Here is a 25,265-nt window from a genome sequence, read left to right as displayed (position 1 = left end):
TTTCATGCCTTTGAAAATACAAATTCCAGAATGACATCATGCCCAGTAGGAGTAATTAAAGCTATCTGATGAGGGAATTTAGAAGTTGAAAGGGATGATTGTAATTGATCCTGATTCAATCCTATTACAGCTTTTTATAGTTTAAGCTCTAGAGAAAGCAAACTCCTTGTCAAGGCTTTATTTTACGGATTCCTTTGTGTGTGCTATGCTTGCTGGTCTCTACTTTCCCTTTTAATTTTTTTTTTCCTGTAGTAAATAATGAGCTGCCGCCTGAAATCCGGCTTGCCAGTGGTCAGCTAATGGGTGATGACCTGTCCCTCCTTACTGCAGGAGAGCTGTCACCTTATATCAGTGACCCAGCGCTGAAGCTATTCCAGTGTGCTGTTTGCAACAAATTCACCTCTGACAGCCTGGAGGCCCTAAGTGTGCATGTGAGCAGTGAACGCTCGCTCCCCGAAGAGGAGTGGAGGGCTGTAATTGGAGACATCTACCAGTGCAAGCTCTGTAACTACAACACTCAGCTCAAAGCGAACTTCCAGCTCCACTGCAAGACTGACAAACATATGCAGAAATATCAACTGGTGGCTCACATTAAAGAAGGGGGCAAAACTAATGAGTGGAGGCTGAAGTGTATTGCCATTGGCAACCCGGTTCACCTAAAATGTAACGCCTGTGACTACTACACCAACAGCGTGGATAAATTGCGCTTACATACTACCAATCACAGGCATGAGGCAGCCCTGAAACTGTACAAGGTAAGCCCGTGACAGCAATTGCAGTCGGCACCAAGTAGACTAGGAAGCTGACCGTTTCAGTGCTAATCAAACAAGACTTTGATTAATCAGCACGATAAATGTTTATTGAACATGCGTATAACTGGACAAAACCCATGTAAGCTAGTCAGGGAGGAGTGTTCCCGATGAGTTGTGTTGATTCACCCGAGGGCCTGTTTAGGATGCACTTTCTATGAACACAGGGAATGTAAGGTTTTTTTAAAAAGTTCTCTCATAATAAATGACTGGAGGGGGTTTACATTTCTCATAATCTTTCAGACTTTCTCCATTACATTTTGATCAGAAGCTTGATGGAGATTATGGAAAACAATGATTTTTCCATACCGTGCATAGGGAAGGAGATCACTTTCTGGCATATGTATCTGTTTGCAACCATAATCTATCACAGCCAAGTTACTTTACATTGGTATTTTCAGTAAGCACATGCAATATGCCACATTATTACCAAGGATATTCAAAAGTAAGCACTATCATCCTTTTGTCTGCCCTTCTTTTCCAAGCCAGTAATGATATTTCACAAACATGAAAGGGTGTGGTGTAGATAAATATGTTAGTAGAATGGCAACTATATTTTTATCTTTACTGGAAAAAACTATGTGGATATAATGAATATGTGGGAGTGATGAATACCATTTATTACACAACTTGTCATGACTTTTTCCAAACCCTAATTATGGGGTAACTTATTTTCTGCAGTGTGTTTACTGGATTGGCTTGATTGTCTTGGTTCATGTACAAAATATAACACATTCATTTCCAAGATGAATAACTTTGTAACTTATTAAAAACTTCTTTTGTCTAGGGGATATAAAAATTCAGGAAATATTGCAAACCATTAGTCATTGTAACAAGCTCTAAATATGATTAGAAAATCCATTTTGCAAGTGTTATCTATTGATTTATACTAGAAATCTGTGATAACTAAACTATCAGGAGTCATCTGCTGATTACAGCAACTATGCTGGTTTTCTAATCATGTTGAAAATGTGTACACATGGAACAAAGGCAGAAAAGCCTCAGCAGACCTCTAGTTTAAGCAAGAAATAACATTTTGCTGGTGTTCAACCATGTTCAAATGGTTGTTCCGAGCTAACACGGGGTGCACAGGCAGCCACATAGATTTTCATTTTATAACCTGATAGTTGCAACCTTGGTGGATCTGCTGTGGACAAAAATGGCAGTAACACAAGATCGGGTCTATTCTATTGTCCCACAGTGCTGGCTGCTCTGCTAATTTAATTGTGTATTTTATTTAAATTGCATTTTTCCTTAACTCTAGGGGAGTGGGAGGGTTGTGCTTATTTGTCAGGTTTTTTTAAAGATCTAGACTCCTGTTTTAAAAAGTGCCAAAAGAACTGAGACTCTAGTGGCACAGTTAGTCTGCCTTAGCAACAAAACTGCCTTCAGAAGTTCCTGCCTCCTGTCATCCGGGAAGCGGTTCCTTGCTCCCTCCACTTACACTGATTGTGCAGCCACACTCTAAGTCAGGTTTTTAAATGATCTGAGTTAAACATTATTGGTCCCCACCTGGATGATTTCAATGATCTGTTTTATAATGCCACCATTCAGAGAGATGCTGCTGCAAACCGTGTCACAGACAGGAATGATAGAATGAGAGGTGGGAAGGCAGAGGGCTTCTCTCAGATGGCTTCACTGGCAAAGCTTCAGAAATTGTGGAAAATAAGATGCCAGTTGCTTATTTTTTTCAATAAAGCTATAGGCATAGCTATGGAGTTGCAAGGTACAAACTGTCTACTCAAAACAGCACTGTCTCCTCACTCACTCAACCCGATCTCTAGAGAAATCTTCGTCAAATATGTTAGGGTTTGCAGCATGTCCTGCAAAACATTTGATTTAACATACTAAGAGAGTGAGTCTCATCTCTGAGCCCTCATCACTAAAAATGTCCTGTCGCTGAACCTGCTTCTTTGCCATATACTGATTTGTTAGATGGAGCAATTCAGTAGTGCCTTTGTGGTGCAGCTGTTGTACATGGCAAATGACCATCGCTAACCTTTTAAGTTCAGTATCTGAATCAGTTAGTGTAAAAGACATCCCAGTGGAGAAGGAATGCATAAGCGCTTAGACACCCTCGTGTCCTACAGAAGGACAATTGAAAGTGTACTGCTGGTAACTATAGGGTTGCAAGTCTCCTGATAATGTATTTTTAAAGACTTGTCCGTAGGATTGCTAGGGAGAATCTCAGCTTTTTAAAGTTTCTGTCCCTCATGACTTCTCAGAGAAGCTTGGAAATTTGAACCCCGCTAGGCTTAACAACTGGCAGAAAGCAGATAGCATGTACTCGTGCACACACTATTTTTATATAATCTCATTTTAAGGCTAATTTGAAGGAGAAGAATGACTTATTTAAAGTATCAATTGGAGTATTAGTAGTAGTATTTTTTTAAGATTTGGGGTTGGCAGTACTACAATGTGTCCCAAATAACCAAAATGTTCTAGATGTGTGTGCTTTATAACAGAATGTAATGCCTCTGCAAGTCACCCAGAAAACTTTACTTTTAGTTGTGGGTGTACATTTAGGCCTCAAGGTGGAAATAAATGAGATTTTGAAAGTCTGTAAAGTTATCTGCTAGCAGACTTGATAGCTTCGTCAGGTCTTGGTGAAGCTGTTGACACCAAGAGAGTTGTAAACTTTTTTTCTCTTCATACATCAGATAAACTTTTAGAGTACCTAAGGAAAAAAAGAACATTAATTTGTATGAATAATAGATATATGCCTTGGGAGCGATATCGAATATTCATGAATTGTGTTTATATTCAAGCAGCTCCTCTAACTCTTTTAAAATTAAGGTGCTGTGAATATGGTTTGGCAATAAAAACTTTAATACTAAAACCATCTGAAAGCACAGAAAAAGAATCTGTGACTTTGTTCCTTTGCTTTGTCAAGTACCTCAAAGTTTTTTCTTTAGTAATTTATATTTATTTAAATGTTATTGTTTTGTGAATTTTCTTTTTATAAATGTTGCCGTAACAGCTTGATTTCTCTTCCTGTGCTCAACTATTGATGAAATAAAAGGATGTCTTTTCATAACAGTAGCTTTTAAAGCGACCATGAACATCAGAGCTTCTCTTCTGAAGCTGTATAATTTTAGGCAGTACTGAAATGTCACTTTTAGAGTTAGATTCTAAATGTGGCAAAGTGAAACCTTTAGCTGTTTTTTAAGTTATTTAAAAAAGAAATGGCCTGATTGCTCCTTACAGAAGTGCAGTATTCAAATGGTGTTGGTAATGCAGCTGCTAGGAACCAGAACAAAGATGGCCTTACCCTGAGTGAACTCAGCTTGGCCTAAATGAATTTCCCAAAGACTTACATGTGGAATTGTGGTGCTCGATATTAGCAAATTAAACCACAGAAGAGTTACAAGTCCTTCACTGCGTCCATCAAGGAGCATTCAGTGACTCCACAAGTAAACAGAGAAAGCCTCTATAGCAACAGAGTGCATTTCCATTCTGCAGGAGGAAGCGTTCAACTTCTGCAGATTTGGGAAGCTAAGGCAGGACAGTGATCTGTCTCTGTGGATATAAAGTACATATAGCTGGAACTGCTCTTAAGGAAGCCATTTTGTAGCTTAGTCAAATAGCTTTTGATTCAGGGAACTGCATATATCACGTCCTGTGCTCATAAAATAGTTTCCAAATACTTTAAATAAATAAATAAATACATACAGGGTAGCCTTTTTGCAAAGTAAACTGGAGTGACTAAAAAGAAGTTTCAGTTAACCAAGTAACTGAATGACATGATCAATTTCTAATCACAAATAAGTATTTGAAGTTAGTCCATCAAAAATATTATTCCATTAGCTGATAATAGCTTTAATAGACATTACTTTTATATTGGATATTTACTGCAGTTTACATCATCTGTGCAACTGTTTAGGGGCTCAGGGAAAGTGATAGGCAGCAGTTAGCAGACTAATACTCAGCTGTGTGAAAACCACCTTGGTTTTCCCTTCATTGACAAAATATTGATCTATAACACTATTAATGTTATGATTGTCAGTTCAATTTGGATAGGTCACCTTACCTCTCGTGTTCTCAAACGGCAAAGATATTACCCAAAAGGAGTGACCTGATTTCAGTTTAAGAAGGTTAAAGGTTAAAGGTTAGCTCAAAAGCATCATCTGCCTAGCTGCTTAACTTTAAACTGATCAATTTAATGAAAATCTGTTTTGCAGATGGTGTTTTAATGTCTTTGGCAGGATTTAGGCAGCTTTAACATTAGACGTATGCTAGTAAAAATTATTTCTTTATTTGACCAGAACAACACCTTTTCTTTTATGTTTTAAGGTAAAAGGCATGTGGGATATGGTATTTTGGCAAAGGACCCAGAAGCAGAAAGTGTTGATGATCTTTCCATATGGGCTCAAAACCAGAATACCCTTATGTCTATTGCTAACGATGACTGAAGAAACAAACAAAGCTGTATTCATTTTTTACCATAATGTTTTACTTTGAACCCATAAAAAAGAATTTCAGTCAGAGCTGTCCTTGAAAAAGGCTTGTCTTCCTTGCCTAGGGTGGAATGCAACAGCATTAACATTTTTAACCTGGCAGAGCACGCTGATTGTCTCTTTCAGACCTTGTATTTGTAGATCAGCAGTATTCTTTTTCCTACTCACAAGCTGAGTAGTAATTGTATTATTTAGCTGTAGATACCATAAATAATAAGGCAAATTAGTCAATCCAGATGCTAAGTTTTATCTGATGGAGGTTATCTGAATAAACAAAGAATTAGATCCTTGGGAGTGTAAAGCAGAGCTTTGTGTTTATGTCTTCTGAGAATCTGGCCCTCACAGTTTTTGCCAAGATAATTAAGTTTCAGCACAAGCACGTCTTTCTATTTTCAGATGTATGCAATTCAATAGGAATTTCTTGGGCTGCTAATGCAATACTATTATATGTTAGCTTTGTAATTAGCTAGGACTCTATCCCTTTGCTGAAGTGCATTGTAATATTACACACACAAGCATAGCTTGCATTTTGCAGTCATGAAAGTGGTGCCCTTTGTTTCATACTGACCTTCCAACTTATTTAAAAAAGAGTTTACAATGAGCCTTTGTTTTGTCCACAAATGATCATAAACAGCTTTCTAAAGACCCCAATAAAATGAGATAATCACAAATGTATAACATCACATATTGAAAGGGTGGAAGAACAAACGGGGCTTTTACTATATTTTATAGGATGGATTTATAGTCTGTCCTTGGGTCACTTAGGGCCAAGAATTTTCACGGTCAACTGCTTGGTCCTGCTAGCTAGCATCCTCTGCAGGAAATGCAAATACCATGCAGCACCTGCTCTTCAGCTGGGGTTATGCACTGCTTTTTTAAAGCGAGGTGTCCACTCCTCTGCTGGTTCAAAGTCAAAATCTTAATTAGACTAGCTTTTTTTCTGCATCTGTCATCAGCGAAGCAGAATAGTCTGTCTGGATTCCATAATGCTGTTTGCATATTTGGATTTTAAATCAGCCAGGATATTGAATGCTTTCCTCATCTTTATCACGTGCAGGAGGCACAAGTGGGATTTAGTCCTTAGGTAACTTTTAGTGTAACAGTTCCCCAAGGAACACTGCTTGGGTTTTTCTCATTATCCTTGTTCTGGATGAAAGCATCGTTGTTAGGAATTAACAACTGAGGTGGGGGGTGTGAAGTATATGCATACGAGGATGAATGGACTAACAGCCCCAATCACGTTGTTTGCTTTACTCTGTTTGGCATGAAACGTTGATACTTGATCAGTCCGGAATTAACAGAAAGTCACATTCTTTTCATTTCAATTGTCCTGCACTAACTTTTTAATTTAAAATCAAATATCCTAGATATGTGCCAGTCCAATTATTGAACTGTCATTGTCCCAGTATGATGGTAAAAGAGGTCAGGAGATTGTGCAGCATTGATTTGCATAAAAATCATTGTGGAAAGGAAATTGGAATATGTCTGCACATCTGAGGAGCCAAAACATATTTTGCTTAATCTTATTCTTGTTGTTTGTTTAGGTGAAGAAAGCTGTTTCCAGTGATAAACAAAAGTTATTCTAATTTGTTGCTAAACATAAACCTCACGGTAGAGGATATTTCAATTTTTATCGTACTTTCAGGTTTATGTTCATTTAAGGTTTTAAATGCTTTATGAAATTTCATTTCCACTGCAAGTTTTAGTTATTGTAATTCAGATTATGCTGTTGTACTTACATGTATGAAGAGAAATGAATGTTCAGAGAACACATTGTGTAGTCAGCTGTACATAGTTATACATAACATATATGCCTATGGTATTTACTTATACACTATAGACAAGTACATTTATTTAAAAAAAACAAATAAATTGTGTGCTAGCAGAATAGTAATTTCAATCCTATTCTTTTTTATTTTAAATTTAAAATCTAATAGTAGAGAAATAATTTTCACATTATATGTCATGTATATTTAATTGATATTCAGATGTTGTCTGGCTTTCAGATAGTCCTATGTAATGGTCCTTGTGAAAAATAGTAGGCATTATATTCAGCTTACGGTACACTGCTAAAGCAGAAAGGTATTCTCAAATCATGGTTTAGAGAATCCCCATGTTCTTCCATTGAAATGCTGTCTAGGATCCCAGTCTGTGTGCTGCCCTGGGTGAGGATGTGTAAGGCTACTCTTTGAAAGGAGGCTGTACCAGACTGTTTGGACAGGACTTGCAATGCGCAGCCTGCCCAGTGGAGCCCCAGCTCATAGCTCCTCTTGCAGAGCAGGAAGAGTGAGCAAGGAGGAGAGCAAAAGCAGCATAAAGAGAATCAGCCTCGTTTATTCGGTATGCTCAACACACAAAATGGCTGTATAACAGCTGGTTTTTTGTGCCTGGAGTTCTTTCATTCTGACATTAAGAGAAATATGTAATTATTTCTGACTGAGGTTCAAAGTAGAGACACAGTATATAGCATATGTAAGAGTATTATGTCAATGTGAGTGCCTGTGTATATGTGCATAAATAGATTGCAGCTATGGATTTAGCAGCCACTCCCTCCCAGCCTTGCAACATAGATTTTCTTGTTACCCTTAGGAGATTTTAGCTGATACTATGCAACTCACTACAGGTGCCTTCTCTAAAATTGTAATTACAGTTTACCAGACTCTCCCAGGTGGGATTTTTCTCCACCATCTCTTCCATGTATTTAAGAACAAGCACTGAAAAAAAAAAAGACTGAGACATGACAGGAAAGTTATATTTTGACATGCATATGTGTACTTCAGCTTTGCTATTGCTTTTGCTAAGTGATTCAGGAGAAACTTTCCCTTGGCCTATGCATTTGTCAGTCTGTCCAGACAAAATTCCAGAGTTGGGAAATTATGGGAGGATTGATGGGAATAAAACCTCAGAGACCTCATATGTACAGGACTGAGCTTTGAGCTGTTTGATACACAGCTCTTGAGACTGTATTGGCTCTATATGTGTCTGTCTTGCTAGATAGACAAATTCATTTTCCGCATTTATTTTTTTCCTCCTTTGGGGTACCACTGGAGCAATGCTCCAGTCAGATTTTGTGAGGAAAGATAGTGAAGAGGCTGATGTGAAATACTGAGTAATACCAATTCTGTTGGTTTTAGCAAGAACTGGGCACAATGCAGGAGACATATTTTATTGGATAAACTTCCATGTGTATGTTTGTGGGCAAAATACAATACAGTAGAACAGGAAATAGGTAGTAATTACATTAAATGTGGGTAGGGTTTTTATGTTAATAAAACATAAATCATAAGCGGTAGCTTGTAACATTTTTTGATCCTGGTGGTCTGTCTGTTAGGCTGGTGTACTTAATACAGGCAGATAGTGCAGAATGATGATTGTACATCCTCGTGCTGATACATAAAGAAAGTGAAGCTTTGCTAAGAGCCACAAGACCTTCGCTTTGTGGACAGCCATGAAGGAGGATGTCATGACCCCCTTGGTCTGCAGCAGAAGGTGCCAGCCCTGCAGTTCTGCAGCGGACAGATACAGAGAGTATTGTGCACCATAGCCTCAGGGGAAACTGTATGTTCTACTCTCCCTGTGGGAGGGAAGGCTTTAAGATAATCTTTAGCTTTTAAAGGCAGGGGGCATTGAAGGGAACAAAAATCGAGCAAAGGTAGTCCTTGAATGATGAAGTGTGCAGATTCCCATGCCAGGGGCATCCTACTGCAGTGGCAGTGACAAAAACAGAAAAAAAAAAAAGGTTTTCTCATATATGAAGAATATGAGCAATACGCTTTGCTTATATGCATGAATAGGAAGCTACATATTGCTAATGGGAGCCATGAATGGTAATATACTAATCTTATTCCAAGAGTGGCTATTTGACCACACGAGTTGCCTGACAAAAAATGTCATTTTTTGTATTTCAAACTGTTATCCTAGAGTGTTAATCAAACCATGCTGTTAACATGATTCACATGTCTAAAATACATGACTATATAACTACTGGTTTATTGCTGGATGTGTGCAGGCAACCTAGCATATAGGGACAGTATTCAGGAGTCTGCCCAAAGAAGAGTGTTTATTTGTAATCTCCGTTCTCTGTTGTAAACTGTCCCAAAGAACATACGCCACTTCCTTGCACTGCTTCTGGAGAGAAGAACCATAGAGCCACCTCTACCCACAAAGGCAGCACAGAATCTGCTGTTCAGGGAGAGTTTGTGCCCAGACTTTTTATAGAAAAACAGCTTACCCTTATTCAGAGAAATGTCAAGATCAATCCTGTTGTGATGACCCTGTTTAAAACAAAGGCTTACAGTGGAAACTCTTCTTACCAGAATTAGCAGGCACTTCCAATGGTCTATATAGTCTCGTTCTAAAGCTGTTTGACATGTATGGAATTTTTCCATTGACATCCTAAACTTACAATTGAGCCTACAGCAGTCCTTGGCTGGGGGTGTGGGGGAGGTCAGTTGTCTCCCAACTGCTTTATTAAGAAGGAAGATGTTTTCCATGGGAAATCCTGAAAAGTTGCAACTGGCTCAAGTATCATACCAGGTATGACTGATGTTATCCTTATGCTAAATTTAAAACTCTGGGTCCTAACGGCAAAAGGGAAGGAAGGGCACTTCTTATTCACGGAATCATAGAATCAGAATATCTAGAGTTGGAAGGGACTCATAAGGATCATTGAGTCCAACTCTCTGCTCCTCGCAGGACTACCGAAAACTAAACCATAGGACTAAGAGCACTCTTTGAACTCTGGCAGGCTTGGTGCTGTGACTACTTCCCTGGGGAGCCTGTTCCAGGGACTGACCACCCCTCAGTGAAGAACCTTTTCCTAATGTCCAGTCTGAACTTCCCCTGATGCAGCTTCATTCCATTCAAACAACAATGTGCCTCTTTTCTATGTAACCTAGACAAAAACTCTGGGAAATAGATTGAGGCAAAACTACTGAAGTTTTCTAATTGAATAAACACTTCGTGAAAGGCCAGAAGCTTGATATTTTTACAGCTGGGACAATGAAACAGAGTCTAAGGAGGATCTTGGTATTCTTGCTCTTTGTGTCTGCTAGTGATGAGAGCATGGAAAAAGGCTTGCTTTACTACTGAAATGAGACAGCTTTTAGTATCTAGATGTTACTATTTTGGAAAAACCCTTTGGCATTTGCAGATATGTACGCAGCTAATGAATGACTGGAGATTAGGAAGAATGAAGCTGGTGGAAAAAACAAGGCCAAACTGCAAGTGTTTCTGAAAACCTTTTGTCCTTATTTGTCCAGGAACTTCTGTGACTCAAAATCTTTGACCCAGGAGGAAGTCAGGACCCTGCTGTGATATATCAGAGCAGGATCTTCTGAAGTCAGCTGTCAGATGACAAAGATCACAAGCCACAAAATAGTTTAAGACTAATTAAGAAATTTGTGACCTAGAATCATTGGGCAGATTTGAAAGCACTGCTGTATTGGCCCCAATGTAGATGCATCTCAGAAATAGATGTTGTACCTAAGTTGTGGATATCTTTTGTCAGTTTTTGACTTGCTAAGATAGTCTCACAGGTGATGATGAATTGGATATGCTGTCGATGTGTTCCCTCTCCCTGTTCGTATATCCACTGGTATTTCTTGCAGCATGTCAGGCTTCACCAGTATCTTTATGATACTTGAATTTCTGTGGCTTATAGAACTCAAAGGATGAAAATCTTCAGAACTAGTCATTAGGACTCCTGGCAGGTATTTTTGAGAAGGAGAAAATCCTTTCTCAGTTAGACGCTTTGTAGTCTCTTTGAATGTTTTTGGTTTTTTTTTTTTCATTTCTTGAAAAACAAAAATAGGTTTGTGGGATCATCTGTGACTCAACATATTACATGTAGGACCTGAATCCAGAAGTCTTTCTAGGGTTTTCTTTTCTTTCATGAGTTCTCCTCTGAACAGCTCAAATTCTGTGGCCTCAGCTACCTCAAAAGTATCAAACAGATGGTAAGGTTTACCTAAAGCATTTTGGGGTATACAAAGGATAAGAACTATGCTAGTTTTGAAGAGTTGTATGTATGTAATATTTTTTATGATAAGGAAGAGTGTTGAGCTGGTAATCAATAAAAGGAGAACTCTGAAATCTCATGTTACAGAGTTCAAGCTTGTATCCCAGTTCGCTCAGCTTTTGTGCTCTGCAGATTCAAAGGCTTTGTGCCTCACATGTTCACACCGGGAACTAAACAAATGTCTCTCCTTTACTTCTAGTAGTTGTTTGTCCTAATAGATTTAGAAGGTAAGCTCAATACTGTCTGGACTAGGAAACAGAGCATGGCCTTGGGAAAAAAGAAAATGTGTCTCTAACCAAGCAGAGGTGAGTGAGAGGTTGGCCCCCAATATGTTTGGCAGTCTAAATGGACCTTACAGAAATGTAATTAAGCATACCACTTAATTTCTTCACATATGTGAAGAAATCTCTCTCTTTCTGTCTGCCTATATTTATCTGTACATGTGCTTAATAGAGTGTCTGTTACTGGGAGGAATGAGTTAGAGATGGAGTCTGAAGTTGTTCATGCTCATGAGAACTCAGATATTATCCAACACTAGTGTTAAGGAGGAAGTCACAGTTGTTGGAGACTGGGTTTCTTGCACAGGGGGTGCAGTGGAGGGAAGCAAAAAGGCAGGTGTGTGTGCTTATAAAAGTGTACACTTCCCAAGAGCATAAACAGAATTTAAAACTATGTGTGTCCATACATACCCCAGGCTGCTACTGTCACCTAATACTGTACAAAGGTCTATATATGTTAGTGTCTGCTGTAGTAAAGGTTGGATTTCCATTTCTGTTCTAATTTCCTTCTCCCAGTTACTCATAATTCTCTTATAGACACTTTTAGGGCTGAAATTACCAGGATTTGGTCTGGTGGTAAAGAACATTTCTTTCTTCTTTGGAGCTGTTTCTGAGTCACTTAATCATGAAATATCTTTCCAGCCTGTCCTAATGAAAAATACTCCATTGCAAATAAAGTTACTCAAGTACACCTCTTGCAGTGGCTGTCCGTAACAGAAGAGAATGCTATTTTAGAAGCAATAACACATTAATAGGCCAAGTATGCAATCACTGTGCTATCACAGCAAATTATACCATTAGTCCACCTTATCTAATCTCTTTGCTCCAGACTGGGTAACAATTGCTTGTCAGAGCAGAGCAAAAAAATCTTTCATGGGCAAATACGGAATAATGTTGCTCATACAGGAAAATTCTTTTTCTTCTTGTATGTCCTCTGTACTTAAAGAACAATGAATTATCATCATATGAAATCAAGTTTTGGGATTTTTTTCCCCAAAAGTGGTCTTCGGGTGGTCTTATATGTACACAAATATCACACGCAGTGGGAAGGAGTTCCACAGGTTAATTTAACCTGCATATGAATATAATTTTTCAGCTTTTAAAAATTTCTGTCATTCATTTAAGTTATTAAGTTTTGTTTGTTTATTCATCTGGTAACAGAACAAGAAAGATCATGTGTTCTTACTTGCTTTATGATCTTTCTATATAATCTTTATATCTTCATAATAATCTTTATGATTATTTTCTGATCTTTCTATCATGTCTCTCTTTTACTTACACTATTTATACACCAAAGAATTTAAATCTATTCAGTGTTGCTTTTAGTGGAAGTTTTTCCACATTTCTGCTAATCCCTTCTCTGATCTCTGAACTCCTTCTACCCCTGCTAAATTTTTCTTGAGATATACATTTATTTCAGAACTGAACACACTGTTCTTAGTGGAGCTGTGTGATCTTACTGTCCCATGCCTGGTGCATCCAAAAATATAATCTGCTTTAAACAAATCCTATTGCATCCTGTCCTGGAAATATGTTGCCTTTCATTGCATGTCTCTTCCCACGCCCACCTTCATACTGATGCCCAAGTGTCCTAAAGCAGTTACATTTAACATAGACACCAGTAACATGTTTGATTGGTTCAAATTATTCCTTCTAATATACATTTTCTTGGATTCATTTGTCAATACTGAATTACACCTGTGTGCTCAGCTAGCTTTAAACCTCTCTGGCTTACCTGATGGTTCTTTGGCTGGTTTTTATTGGCATGAATTCAACTATACCCTCTGCAAGATCAGTCCTAGTTTGATGTTAGAAGGCCCAGAGTTAACTTTTGTTCTGTTAAATGGCCTGTTAGTTCCTCTAGCTTGTTTTCTGTCTCTGTCAGTTTCTAATCCAGGACTTTTTTGCCTCTGTGTTAGGTGCCCATGTTAAGTGGTTAGGCCACTTCTGCTTAGTCAGCCAAGAGGGAAAAACTTCGGTTCTGAATTACCCCACGGAAGAATTCATTTCCCCCTAGTATTAAGAGAGTGAGGGAAAGAAGCATCCAGCTTACCCCCGTGTCACATTGCCTGTCTCTTCAGACAACTGCCTCTTGTTGCTTTCCCACATTTTTTGCTCTACGTAGTGACTTGGGGTGCAAATACCCATAGGCAGTTAACTATTTGTTGAGCCAGAAATAGCTAATTAGCCATCTACCTGCAAAATTTACCCAAGATATTCATTTGCTGGTGCAAACCAGAAGATGTTGTTTCTGCACGTGGACTACAAGGATGAGGCATAACTCAAATGGACTCTTTGTACTGTGCTCTTTTTATACTGTTCAATGCTAATTTTAATGTATTATTGATTGTTATTAAGGTACACCATGAAATACAGATGGGATGTCTGTTGTGGTTGAAGTCATACTGTGGGAGCTGTGTTGACTTTTGGATTGTTCTGGCCTTCATGCTGCTTGACATGAAAACCTTGAACATTAGGGTTTAGAAGAGAAAGGAGTATATAGTTCCTAAGTTACCCTGTATGTAGTGTGAAGTAATATGAAATTATGATGCCAAATGCCGTCCCCACCAAGTCAGCACAAAATTTGAAATGAAATACTAATTTCAGAGCAAGCCAGGAAGTTCCTGATTCCCTGTGTGAGTATATACAAACACTAGGTTAGGGCAGTCGCCACCTGAATTTAAATTAGCTCTGCTACCTGCCAGTGGTGAGGGAAGTGCTAAAAGTGGAGGGATTAGGGATCTGATTTTCAAAAATGCTGAATGCTAGCGGCTCCTGCTGATTGCATATGTTTAGCATCCTGGGGTCCAAGGTCACTCTCAGGTGGTGACCAGCTCCTCTGTGCTGACTGCCAGCCTCTGTCCTTGCACAGCTCTCCTGGCTGGATGCATTGGCTGGTTTGAAATACACAAAAATTGCATGAGAGGATCAATTACTGCTGAAATGTCACTACTGAACCCTGTAATACTGCTAATTAGTTAAAGCAAAAGAGGCACGTTGATACGCATTTATCTTGGCTGTAGCTCACTGAATATCTTTTCACAAAATTGAGTTTGAAATACTTTAGATTCTCCCCCCTCCCTCTTTCTGGGAAGTTAAAGTACATAACTGTTGTTTTTTTCCTTTTTTATTTCCTATGTCCCTGTAAAATGAAATACTTCTAAATGGTTCTCACTATCTCCAGCAGTTTGTATCTTAGAATAGTTTACTTCTGTTTGAAACTCTTAAAGAGGGCGTTAGTCATTGGAGAAAACTTGAAATAAGGAAATGTATAACAAACAGACGGTCACAGGACAACGCTCTCTAACCTTGGCTCAGCTCCCTTTCTGCCATTAATGGCGCAAAAGAAATTGGAGATTTGATGCAAGTTCCCTGCCGTGGGGGAGGGCAGGGTTACTCTGCTCATGTCAGGGAGTCCCCGGCTGGCAGAGAGCCAGCTGTGTGCGCACTGTCCTTCCCACCTCACACCACGCAGGGAATGTCTCGAGAAAAGGACCGGGAAGGGCAGTAGCTAGGGCGCATGTAAGCGTGTCTGTGATGAGAGTAAAATCCCACCCTGCACGGGGAGTCGTGGGGAGGTCCCGGGTAGAGCCAGCTCGGGGGCATGCTGGTGACCGCAGGAACCTTTTCGTCTGGGACAGAGAGGCAGCGGCTGCTGTCACAAACTGTAGGGTCTGAATGCAGTCCTGTATTTTGATCCTTTGCTCAGGTAGGTTTCATTTCTCACATGCTCACCTTTGCAGGGAGCCTGCCTGGGCTGTGTCACTGCCTTCTGGGCTTGATGAACTATCACATTCGTTTCCAAGCACTGGTTGTTCTTTTTAGTTGCTAAAATACATACCAGGCTCTCATTCACACACCCCATCCCCCGACTTTTCATCTGGCATTCAGGTTTTGGTGAAGATTATTTTCTCAATTTGCCACAAAGATAAGATACTCAGCTGCTAATGGCATGAGCAGAGTCCGTGAGGTGTTTTCTTTAGTATGAGATAGGTCATATTGTTAAACAAAAGTCTAAACATTTGCAAAGATACAGGAAAAATACAGGGGTTTTACTGGTTGTGTGACTTTTCATCCTCTGTAGAATTTGTCTGAAGCTTTAAAAAAGTTGTTTGTTTTCTATTAAAATGGTGATGAGAGGAAAGAGACGGGAAGAATGTGGGCCAAATCCATCTTTGTTGTAATTTTGCTGATCTCGGTAGTGTTACTCCAAGAATGGAGTTGGCCCAGGAGTTTTCCAAAAATGACAGTGTTTCTTAACTCTGTCAATTGACTGGGACATGGCTCTCCTGTGGTTTGACTACTGTGGTTTGTCACTACTGTGAGAAATTATCCAGTTCAAAAGTTCTGTTATTTGGGTAATTTCTTGCTGAAATTGATGGTTACTGTTTCTGTTTTTCTCCCGAAGTTTATTTCTAGGGTTTTTCCATTTGTTTCTGGTGCTCTGGAGAAAAGGCTAGTTACAAAGGAAGAATCAGAGAGACTGCTCTGCAAAAAGGGTGTGAAAAAGAGGAGAGAATTTGAATTTGCAATGTTTTCCCTCTCACCAAAACAGCTCCCCTGTTTGATACAGGGTGTGCGTTGTTAGAATGAAATCCACCTCCTAAATATCTCTTACAGATCAAAACAGGTTACTGGGTATTGATAACCATGACATACTTTGTGAGCATACACACTAGGTCACCTCATCCATAGTCTGTTTCTCCTCCTAAATTATTCCACATTTGTGAGCATTTTTCAAGCAGCTACTATTTAAAACCAGAAAGCCTCCACCCTGAAAGGCCCCAACCTGTCAGAAACATTTCCTTTCTTGCCTCAAGCCTGGAATTTCACTCCAAAACGCCAGCTCCCTCAGGACTGTGCATAGTGTCATCCTTGCCTCGTGGTTTACTCTCTGCAAACTCAGTGCGCACATATACGGCCAGCGTTTACCACCTCACCACATTCTTCTTCTTCCTGCTCTACCAACATCTCTACGTGTCTATTTTCACAGTGCCATCTACATCTGGAACGGTGTCATTTCTGCAGCACTTAGCCCGATTTCACTCTTGCCAAGCCCCAAACTCCTTTATATTTTTTCTCTCTTCTGCCAATAATCTTTCCCACTTTTTCTTGTGTATACATGTGTGAGTGTTTGTGTACATTATCAAATATGCATTTCTAATTATTTGGGATGAGTGGGATAAAGGTTTTATTGTCTCGAGCTTGAGTTGGGCTGTGTTGTTTTAAGTAATAAAGACAGAAAAAGGTATGCTGACCATCCCACGGGAAACTATCGTGCATTTTGAACCTCCTGCATATTTTGCATTAGGAAAAATATGTTAGAAATTTGTAGAGCGCTCTTTAACTGTATCAATACTCTTTTTTCATATGGCTGCATGTACCAAGCCAAGCTCCACTAATACTAAGGGGAAAAAACACCGCTGTGACTTGTGACTAATATATTTTAGAAACGTCTTACATTTTTCCTATAATAGCTTTTCCATACATAATAGCATTTCAGTTTGAAGGTCTGACATCTCAAGGCCTATCAGAGCTAAAAACAAGTGCTCGCATTCTGTTGGAAAGCTGGAAACTTCCCACCTCCAGTGCTATAAAACTCCTTTTTCAGACTCACAGATCACAAGATTAACACATCATTGGTAGAAGGCCCATCCTGGGTGTTGGCTCAATGTGATTTGAAAGGAAAGTTTTCCATTTGAAAGGAAGCAAGGAAAAAGACTTGATGGTGGTTTGCGGCAAAACCAAACTAATGACAGCTGATTTAAGCTATCTGGGCTTGGAGCATTAATAATAACTACCTTTGGAGACTATTTTAGGTCTTGTTCCAAGCACAGAGATTATGTTGACACTGTCTTCTAGGACTCACTTGAGACTTCTCTGAAGACCATGCTCCTCTACCTTCCACATGACAGGTACACAAGTGTGCCTTGGGAGGTCAGAGCATTCTTTGTGAAGGGTGCTGGATCTGTGCTGGTTCACACTGGCAATCCAAAATCTTCCCTGTGGCATCAATAAGTCTGGGATGCCAGCAAAATACAGCATATACAAGCTCCAGGCCATGGTCTTCCATTCTGTTTTAGGTATAACCAGTGGCGCAAATAATTATCTGGCTATGTAAGATGTCAGACCAGGGGTTTGATATTCTCAGTACATATCCCAGTGTGACTCTGTGTTGTCATTTAGAAAGGGTTAAGATTTGGCCCAACTCAAGCAAAAGGTAAATTTTCCATTGACTTTAGTGGCACTAAGATTTCACACTTGACACTTAAATCTATGCTATATAAAGCTTTGTGTACATGCATGTGTATATAATATATGTCACAAGCATATACAAATGTGTTTCTGTATATCTAACCAATTATAGAAACTAAGTGTGTTTAAACCATCTAATGTGCAGTTGCCTAGAATGAATGAACTAAAAAGTCTGGATAGTGCTAAAATATTCAGAGAATGTAATGGGGGCACGTTTAGCACAATTATAATATTGAGAGTTTTGTTCCATTTACCATGTGCCTTCCTCTACTGTAAAATCGTGGCTTTTTTTTTCTGGTTACATCAGTTTTCAACTACGAATGTTTTACATTATAAAATTGTGTAAAACAGACCAAAAATTGGGAAGTGTAAGAACAGATAAGCTGAAGACTTGAGTGCTTTGGGCTAACTTCTCTTACCAGCTACCAGAGATACAGAGGGAGACTGTATTTGAAACCCCTCATCAGAGCAAAATGAACGTTTTAGCATTCTCGGACATAATATCAGGCTAACATGCTCCCTGACTGACATCCAGTGCATATTGTATAATTGCCAGCCTGCTTCTCTGAGTGCCTTGAAGATTACATTTTTTTAATGTTCCAATATTAATAACCAGATGTGATCTTCTTCCTGCCCAGGGGTCAAGCTAGCTGGCCAGGTCAGGCTGTTTGTCTGTGTGCACAGACTGTGAAGTCTATTCAGAATGACAGGTATGGGGGGGGGCGGGTAGGGTGTTAACCTCGAGACCACCAAAAGGGACTTCTCCCTGCTGGGAACAAAGACCAGCAGGAGCTTCAGCCTTTTTCAGTACTCCTGGGATTTTAACCAAGTGAACAAAAGATGATACACAGCTGAAGAAATGCTCTTCACAACTGATACATAATTTAAGATGTTCAGTTACAAACAACCGGATATGTATTTGTGATTTCATTTGAGCACAGTCCAATTATCTGCAGTCAGTTAATATTTTTTTATGCGTAGTTTCTGTGTGCTGCTTTATACATTGAGAAGATGCTCAATTGCTTGTGTTCGAACACATGCTAGCCTTGAAAATAGCCCTAGCACTTAAAGAAATAGCATTAAAACACCAGCAGTTGCTATGGGGTGTTTTGTGCCTTCTAGTTAATGTTTGCCAGTCTATGTGTAGAATTGTTTTATAGTGCATAGTATGGTATAGTTTCACCAAACATATATTATAAAACTGTTTACTCCTCACTCTCTCTTTTCGTTAGGTAAAAAAAATTCAAAAGAAGAAGCTATTTGTTTCCTAATTGATTTTCTACGTTAGTTGTTCATTGAATAGATAAGTAGTGCCTGTGATATTTGATTACAGAGCAAGGCACCCATTTAACCTTCGGTTCTTTCCTGGCCAGGATTTCAAATACAATACAACGTACCTCCCTTAGGCTCAGTAGGATTAGACTGCTAGCAGTAATCCCTGATGCTATGAAATAGACCTGATAGAACTTCAACTCACTTGTTTAGGATTACGCTCATGAATTTCAGCTCATCTAGTTGCATTAACCCTTTGGGAACTTGTGTGGGTTATGTGGCTATAAATAATAATAAATATTATAATAAACAATGGTAGATACATATCAAAACTTATTAACACGTTTTAAAGAATTCATTTTTACTCAGTGATCAAAATGTAAAATTTACATTGAAGTGAATTTAGCCACTGTACTATAAATCCTTGGAGTTTCTTTTAATTCTAATGTTCAGAAGTCTTTTGCAGTTCAACAGTATCTTTAAACAGTTCAGTCTCAACTTGTGCATTGATTTAAAAATTATTTTAATGAATTTTAGTTCTCAAGGTTGCACTGAAAGGGCAGACAACTGATATCTGCTAACTACAGAGCATTGGTGCAGAATCTCCCAGTATAATGACTTGAATGCAAGCATAGTCCTAGGGTTAACAAGGAGGGCTACTGGTACCTGAGCTATCACTTCCTGGCTTTTCTGCTGATAGCAACAATCCTGATAAGGGCAATAGTGACTTTTGATGACTTATGCTCCAATCAAAAAACAGAGTCAGAGTGCCTGACCATTTCTGATGGACCACTAGACAGCTGGCAGGCAAAAGCATTGCAATCACTCCAGATTTGAACTACTCTTTTGAATTGGTGACTTCTATTTAAATGCTGATTTTTAATCTGGCCAGATCACTATGGGGAATAACTCTGTACTAGCAATAAGAAGGAATAGGTAATTTCCATCTTTCATTTTCAGGATCCTAAAACCTACCAATGAAATAAATATTGTTTCCTATTACCAGTCCCTTAAACTGTTCAACCTTTAGTGGAAAGGCTTATTAAATATTCATGTGCACAACTAATTGTATTAATTATTGAAAAGAATATATATATGTTTTAGAATATTTGAAGTCAATTACAATGAAAAAAATGTGGACAGTTAGACTTGGGAACTCTAACCTACTCTAACTTTCTTGGCAGAAGATAGAGTCAAATTAGGACTGACTGAATATGCACGTTCAAGCATCAGTTGGCGAAACTACTGTCCCTTCAATACACCTGCACGAGGAATTGCTATATTTAAAGGCAAGACAACAGGCAGGATCAGTGCTACTTGCTGCACTTGATGACACAGGCATCAGGGCATTTCTTTACCCCTTAGACACTATTAAAGGCATGCCTGTTGTTGTAGATCTATTGGATACTCTTGATACATTTGATGATAAAGTGGTATTGATGAATAGCTGAAGGCCATGAGAGCAATAAATGAAGTTACTCTTGAGTGACTCCATTCTTTTTTTGCAGGAGGACTCAGGAGTGGGGGCAGTTTGGGGTGGTTGTTCATCAGCCCAGTGGGTGCACTCATGTGCTCCCATGTGGAGTATTGCTGAGTTCTAGTCTGTCACCCTTCTTGATCAACATATGCCCAAGGCCATTATGGGAGAATCACCTGTGCTTGAGGTGGGGGGGTCTCCAAGGTGCAGACGATTTTCATCTGCACAACTATTTTGTCAGACTTGGACGGTGAAATCAATTGTTTGACTCAGTATTTTGCCAGGCTTGGGGTTTAGATATACCAGCTGTGTTGTAAACCGAGGTCATGCTGGTGGTATTCAACAGTTGGTAGAAATGTCAAACTCAGCATCCTGTAGCTGTCCCACAGTCGTAAGCCTTGGTGGATTCTACATTTGGCTGCTGAGGTAACCCAAGGAGTGGTAAGCATGCCTTGGTCATTTATATATGGCGAAGTGCTAAATGGACGGATGTTGCTTCTCTTTCAAATCAGCTTCTCTCAATTTCTTTTGTTAAATATCTTCCAAAAAATTGTGCTCAGTCCTGCTGCTGCTGCTCAACCTACAGTAATTTGCAATATTTAACACATTTAAACTTTTGTGCTTTGTTGGTTAGTTTTGGTTTGACACATGGTAAATTTCTGTTCCCTGATGGATTGCAAATGTACCATTAGAAATTGGCTGTTTCGTGAATGCTCAGTTTACACATTCAGAATGTGCTTTCCTCGGATATTCTGCAGTCTGCATTTGAACGTAGCTCTTTCTGAAACAAATTCCTTGCTTGGGTCAGCAGATTTAGTTCATAGAAATTCATGGAAAACAAACAGCTGAGAGGTGGGGCATGGAAGGAACTAATTCAGGAGCTTAAGACAAATATATCCAGTATATATTCTTCTGATGCTTTAATTCTAAACATAGAACTTAGTGGCCCACACTTTGCCACCTTTAGATTTGATGAGAAAAGAGAGGTAAACCTCCAAACTTTTGGGAGATTTGAGCTGCCAGGAATATAGCCGTCTGTCCATTAGTCAGAGCTTCTGACAGCACGAAGTATTTTGCAGCTGCTGTCCCAGATCTATTCCAACTCTCACAACTTGTTTCTAGTTGCATTTTCACTCTGTTTCAACCTATAAAGACATAAATAAGTCGGACCCTGATTCTCTCTGAAAACCTCACTTCACATATGTAATTCAGGTTAGCTAGCAGTGCCCTGGGCTTAATCTCAAAGATGCTGGCAGCTTGTGTTTTCAGAGAGTGGTTGGCAAATGCAGAATCTGCTTTCTTGCTTTCTTGATCGAAGTTTGTAATTTTTGATCATTCCACCACATAGCAAAGTGCACTTGTCTTTCATATTCTTACAGGATAAAGGGAGTAAAGGGTGCCCATGGTGTGAAAGTTTCTTCTTAGGCAAAAAGAAATTTTGATGCCTTGGATATCAGCACTATTTATTAATGTGCTTTTACTTGCCAAAGCAAAAAAAGGTGGCTTTTGTGTGTGTGTGTGTGTGTGTGTGAAGTGAATCTTATTAAGTCTAAATAAATAGACTGTAGGAACCATGGTAATACTTTACACTTCTGCAAAGCCTTTATTCAGAGGCTTTCAAAATGTTTTAACAATGTTAATTAAATTCAGTGCTCCTCCATTCTGTGTTAGCCTAAGTGCATATAGGGCCATCTTCATGTACATACTGGTAGACTGGAAGGAAGCTCATGTTTAACTGTGTGCAGCAGCATTGCACTGCAAGTATTTTCAAGGCAGGTGAAGAAAGAAAAAAAAGCTGTGTTCAAGTGAAACTGCACAGGGAATTGCCTGTAGGTAGGCAAAACATAATTACAAGTTGAAATTTGGCCAAGACATTTGTCTTAACACTCTTCCTCCTTTGAAAAAAATGTGCCACGTACTTAATAACTTTATTAAGTACAAGCAGTTATGAAATCTGTTCTTTGTTTCAACCAAAAGAAAACATTTCCTAACAGGACGGTGCTGTTAAACACCAAGCTAGGGCACTGACTCATTACTAATTTAGACAGAGTGCACCATCAATGAATTACCAAAACTCTTTTTTGTAGCACTGGTGTTTTCCTTGGAGATCTCCCCTCCAAGTACTGACCCTGCTTTAGCCTGCGAGATCTGAAGGGATCACAGCACAAGGTGGTATGGCTTACGGCTGTATATAAAATGATGAAGGAGAGAGTGAAACCCAGCCATGTGCTCCCTTTACTCAACACTGTAGTGGGAGAGGGAGGTGGCATTCAGTGAAACTCAGAGCTACTCTTGTTTTCTGCAGCAAATAATCAGCCTGTGAAAATCACTGCTGCAGTGGGGGGTTATCCGGATAAACAGTTTATCGGGATTTTTAAGAAGGATAAAGGGATGAACATTAATGATGTTTCTGATTATGTGGCTGAAAACAAAAAGATACAAGAACGTTTGGTTCTCTATTATTATTGTTAAAGTCAGGATACAAACAGACTGTCGTCCAGGGTCAGGCAAGGATGCCTTGTCACACAGCACACTCATTTAGGCTCTCTAAGGGCTTGTGTTTGTACTCTGCTTTTCTGTGAATCTGATACTAGCTACTTGCACAGGCGGCATGTCGGAATAGCTGGGCCAAGGGTATGATTCATAGTGTTACTCCCGCGTTTCCATCTCTCTGTCTCCCTCAGTGACTGTTCTCAGAGGACAGCATTAGACTTCAAAAATGAATACAAGAACTGAGTGTTTCAAATGTAAATAAGATGCCTTTCTATTGGCAATCTTAGTCTTGCTAAGGCAAGGTACTACTCCAGCAGTAAACAACTGAATCTGCGTGTCTGGTTTTTTTTTTTTTCCTTTGTCAACTTATCAGTCAGCGTGGGAGAGGAGTGTCTGCGTCATAATTAGTGTTTCATTTATTTAATTTGGAAGTACAAACAATAGACTGAAAGGACCATTTGGCAACTAATTAATTTGCTTCTGCTCAAAGAACATGACAAAAAGTTTCCCTTCACATGAGCATTCATAGACCCGTAGACTTGCATTTTCACATTTGAGTAATAACTCATCACCATTACTCCATAGATAATTTGATATCCTAAGTACAACATGTAAAGGTACAGACTTTGAATATGATTTTTAAACTCAGATGACTAATGGAAACACTTTATAGGTCATTCTAAGAGCAGTTATGATTCAGTACGACACAACATCTCTCCACGTTTTAGGAAGCACAACAATTTTATTCCGCCTCTTGGAAGAGGATGGGGCATCTGCTGCCCGGCTCCTGTGATAGCAAGTTTCTGCAGAATCCTCATGGGACCGTAAGAGATATGGCTTGACTCAGGTTACTGTTTTTCACTGCAGTTTTGCTGGCATCGCAGTAACACGTTAACTCCGTGTGGTAGCCGTTATTAATTGTTCAGTGCACTGTGCTCTGAGAGACAAACTCCAGTTGTGAACATTACTATCAGTAAACAATGCAGACCTACCAAGGCCATGTCCAGATTGCTCTCTGGGTCTTGCCACGGCGACTCTCCAGCCCTGGCCAGTCAATCTGTGTGTGGAAACCAGGTCTGAAAGGGAATGGAGGAAGTGGAGGTAAGATGGTGCACTGCAGGGCTTTGCCCCCATACAGAGCTGGGCATGCGCTTCGACTCTCTGCCTGGGAAGCACTTCTGATTTCTGTAATGCAGACAGAGTGTGGCAGAGCAGAAGATTTGAATTGCAATAGAGGAATCACTCTTCTTTAGGGAGGGGCATATTGTTGAGCATGGTATTTTCACTTTGCTCTGTTTCCCCTTTCCCTGCAGAGCGTTAATAATGTACTGGAGAAATCCCAGACTTTAGGATGTCAGTGGGCCTTGAAGAAGAGCTTTAAGAGGGAAAAGCATTGCTTGACCCAAAAGAACGGGAAAGCTTCTTCCAGTAGAAAGGAAGAAAACACACTGATTATTTGAGGAAAGACCTCAAAGGGAAAATTGAGATGCAATTTTTCCAGGCAGCCAGGCTGGAATGGTGAAAACTACAGAGCAAAAAACATTGGCCCAAACAAAGCTATGCAGACCCTGAAAGGTGAACCGATGTGGAAGTCAGTCAAAGGCTTTCAAATAAGAGCTTCTTCAAATAAAGTCCAAATAGCATGAGAAGCAAGAGAAACAAGACTACTGCAATGTAAGGACGAGAATGAAACAGTTTTATTAATGTTGTTCAGTGAATGAACTAACATTTAATAGGTTTTTATCGTTTCTTCCTCACATATCAAGTTAGCTAATTGTAAATATTAATTGTAATAACATTGTAATGTAAGCACTGTAATGTATCTTTTAAAGTCAAATATCTTTGTAGAGGAATCAGTTTTTCCTTTGTTATTGCTAGCCTTAGCCAGAGGTGTGTGTGTGGGGGGGGGGGGCATAAGGATTTTTTTAATCCCCAAGTCAGACATGGGTATGTGAGTGGGCACTGGCATCCAGACCAGCTAAATCTATTATTCTGAAGCAATGTACAGTAGCTCCTAGTATGGACAATGATAAATAACATTGACCTAAACCAGGAATGATTTTAAGCCACCTTCACTTATCCAGCTTTATGGAGATGTGAAAATAGAAGTTGATTTGTCTTCGCATCAATCTGTATATATGGCTCATTAAATGATTTAATATAATTAGAAGTGAGAGTCCATTCTCTTAGTCACTTATTTTTGTC

At 39.3% G+C, this 25,265-nt stretch overlaps 1 protein-coding gene across 1 annotated transcript in view; it reads left to right on the top strand.

The window, feature by feature from the left end:
• The window catches only part of ZFHX4 (zinc finger homeobox 4), a 149,524-nt gene that overhangs the window by 27,118 nt on the left and 97,141 nt on the right, over positions 1-25,265 (top strand). Inside the window, exon 3 of the mRNA XM_010575868.1 lies at positions 253-755. Coding sequence (XP_010574170.1) covers positions 253-755 — 503 coding nt within the window. The remainder of the gene's footprint in view (positions 1-252; positions 756-25,265) is intronic.

The sequence above is a fragment of the Haliaeetus leucocephalus genome, unplaced genomic scaffold (genome assembly GCF_000737465.1).
Source record: "Haliaeetus leucocephalus isolate CR32 unplaced genomic scaffold, Haliaeetus_leucocephalus-4.0 Scaffold506, whole genome shotgun sequence".
Lineage (NCBI taxonomy): Eukaryota > Metazoa > Chordata > Aves > Accipitriformes > Accipitridae > Haliaeetus > Haliaeetus leucocephalus.
The sequence above is the reverse complement of the archived record's forward strand: the minus strand, read 5'-3'. Positions and strand labels throughout refer to the sequence as shown.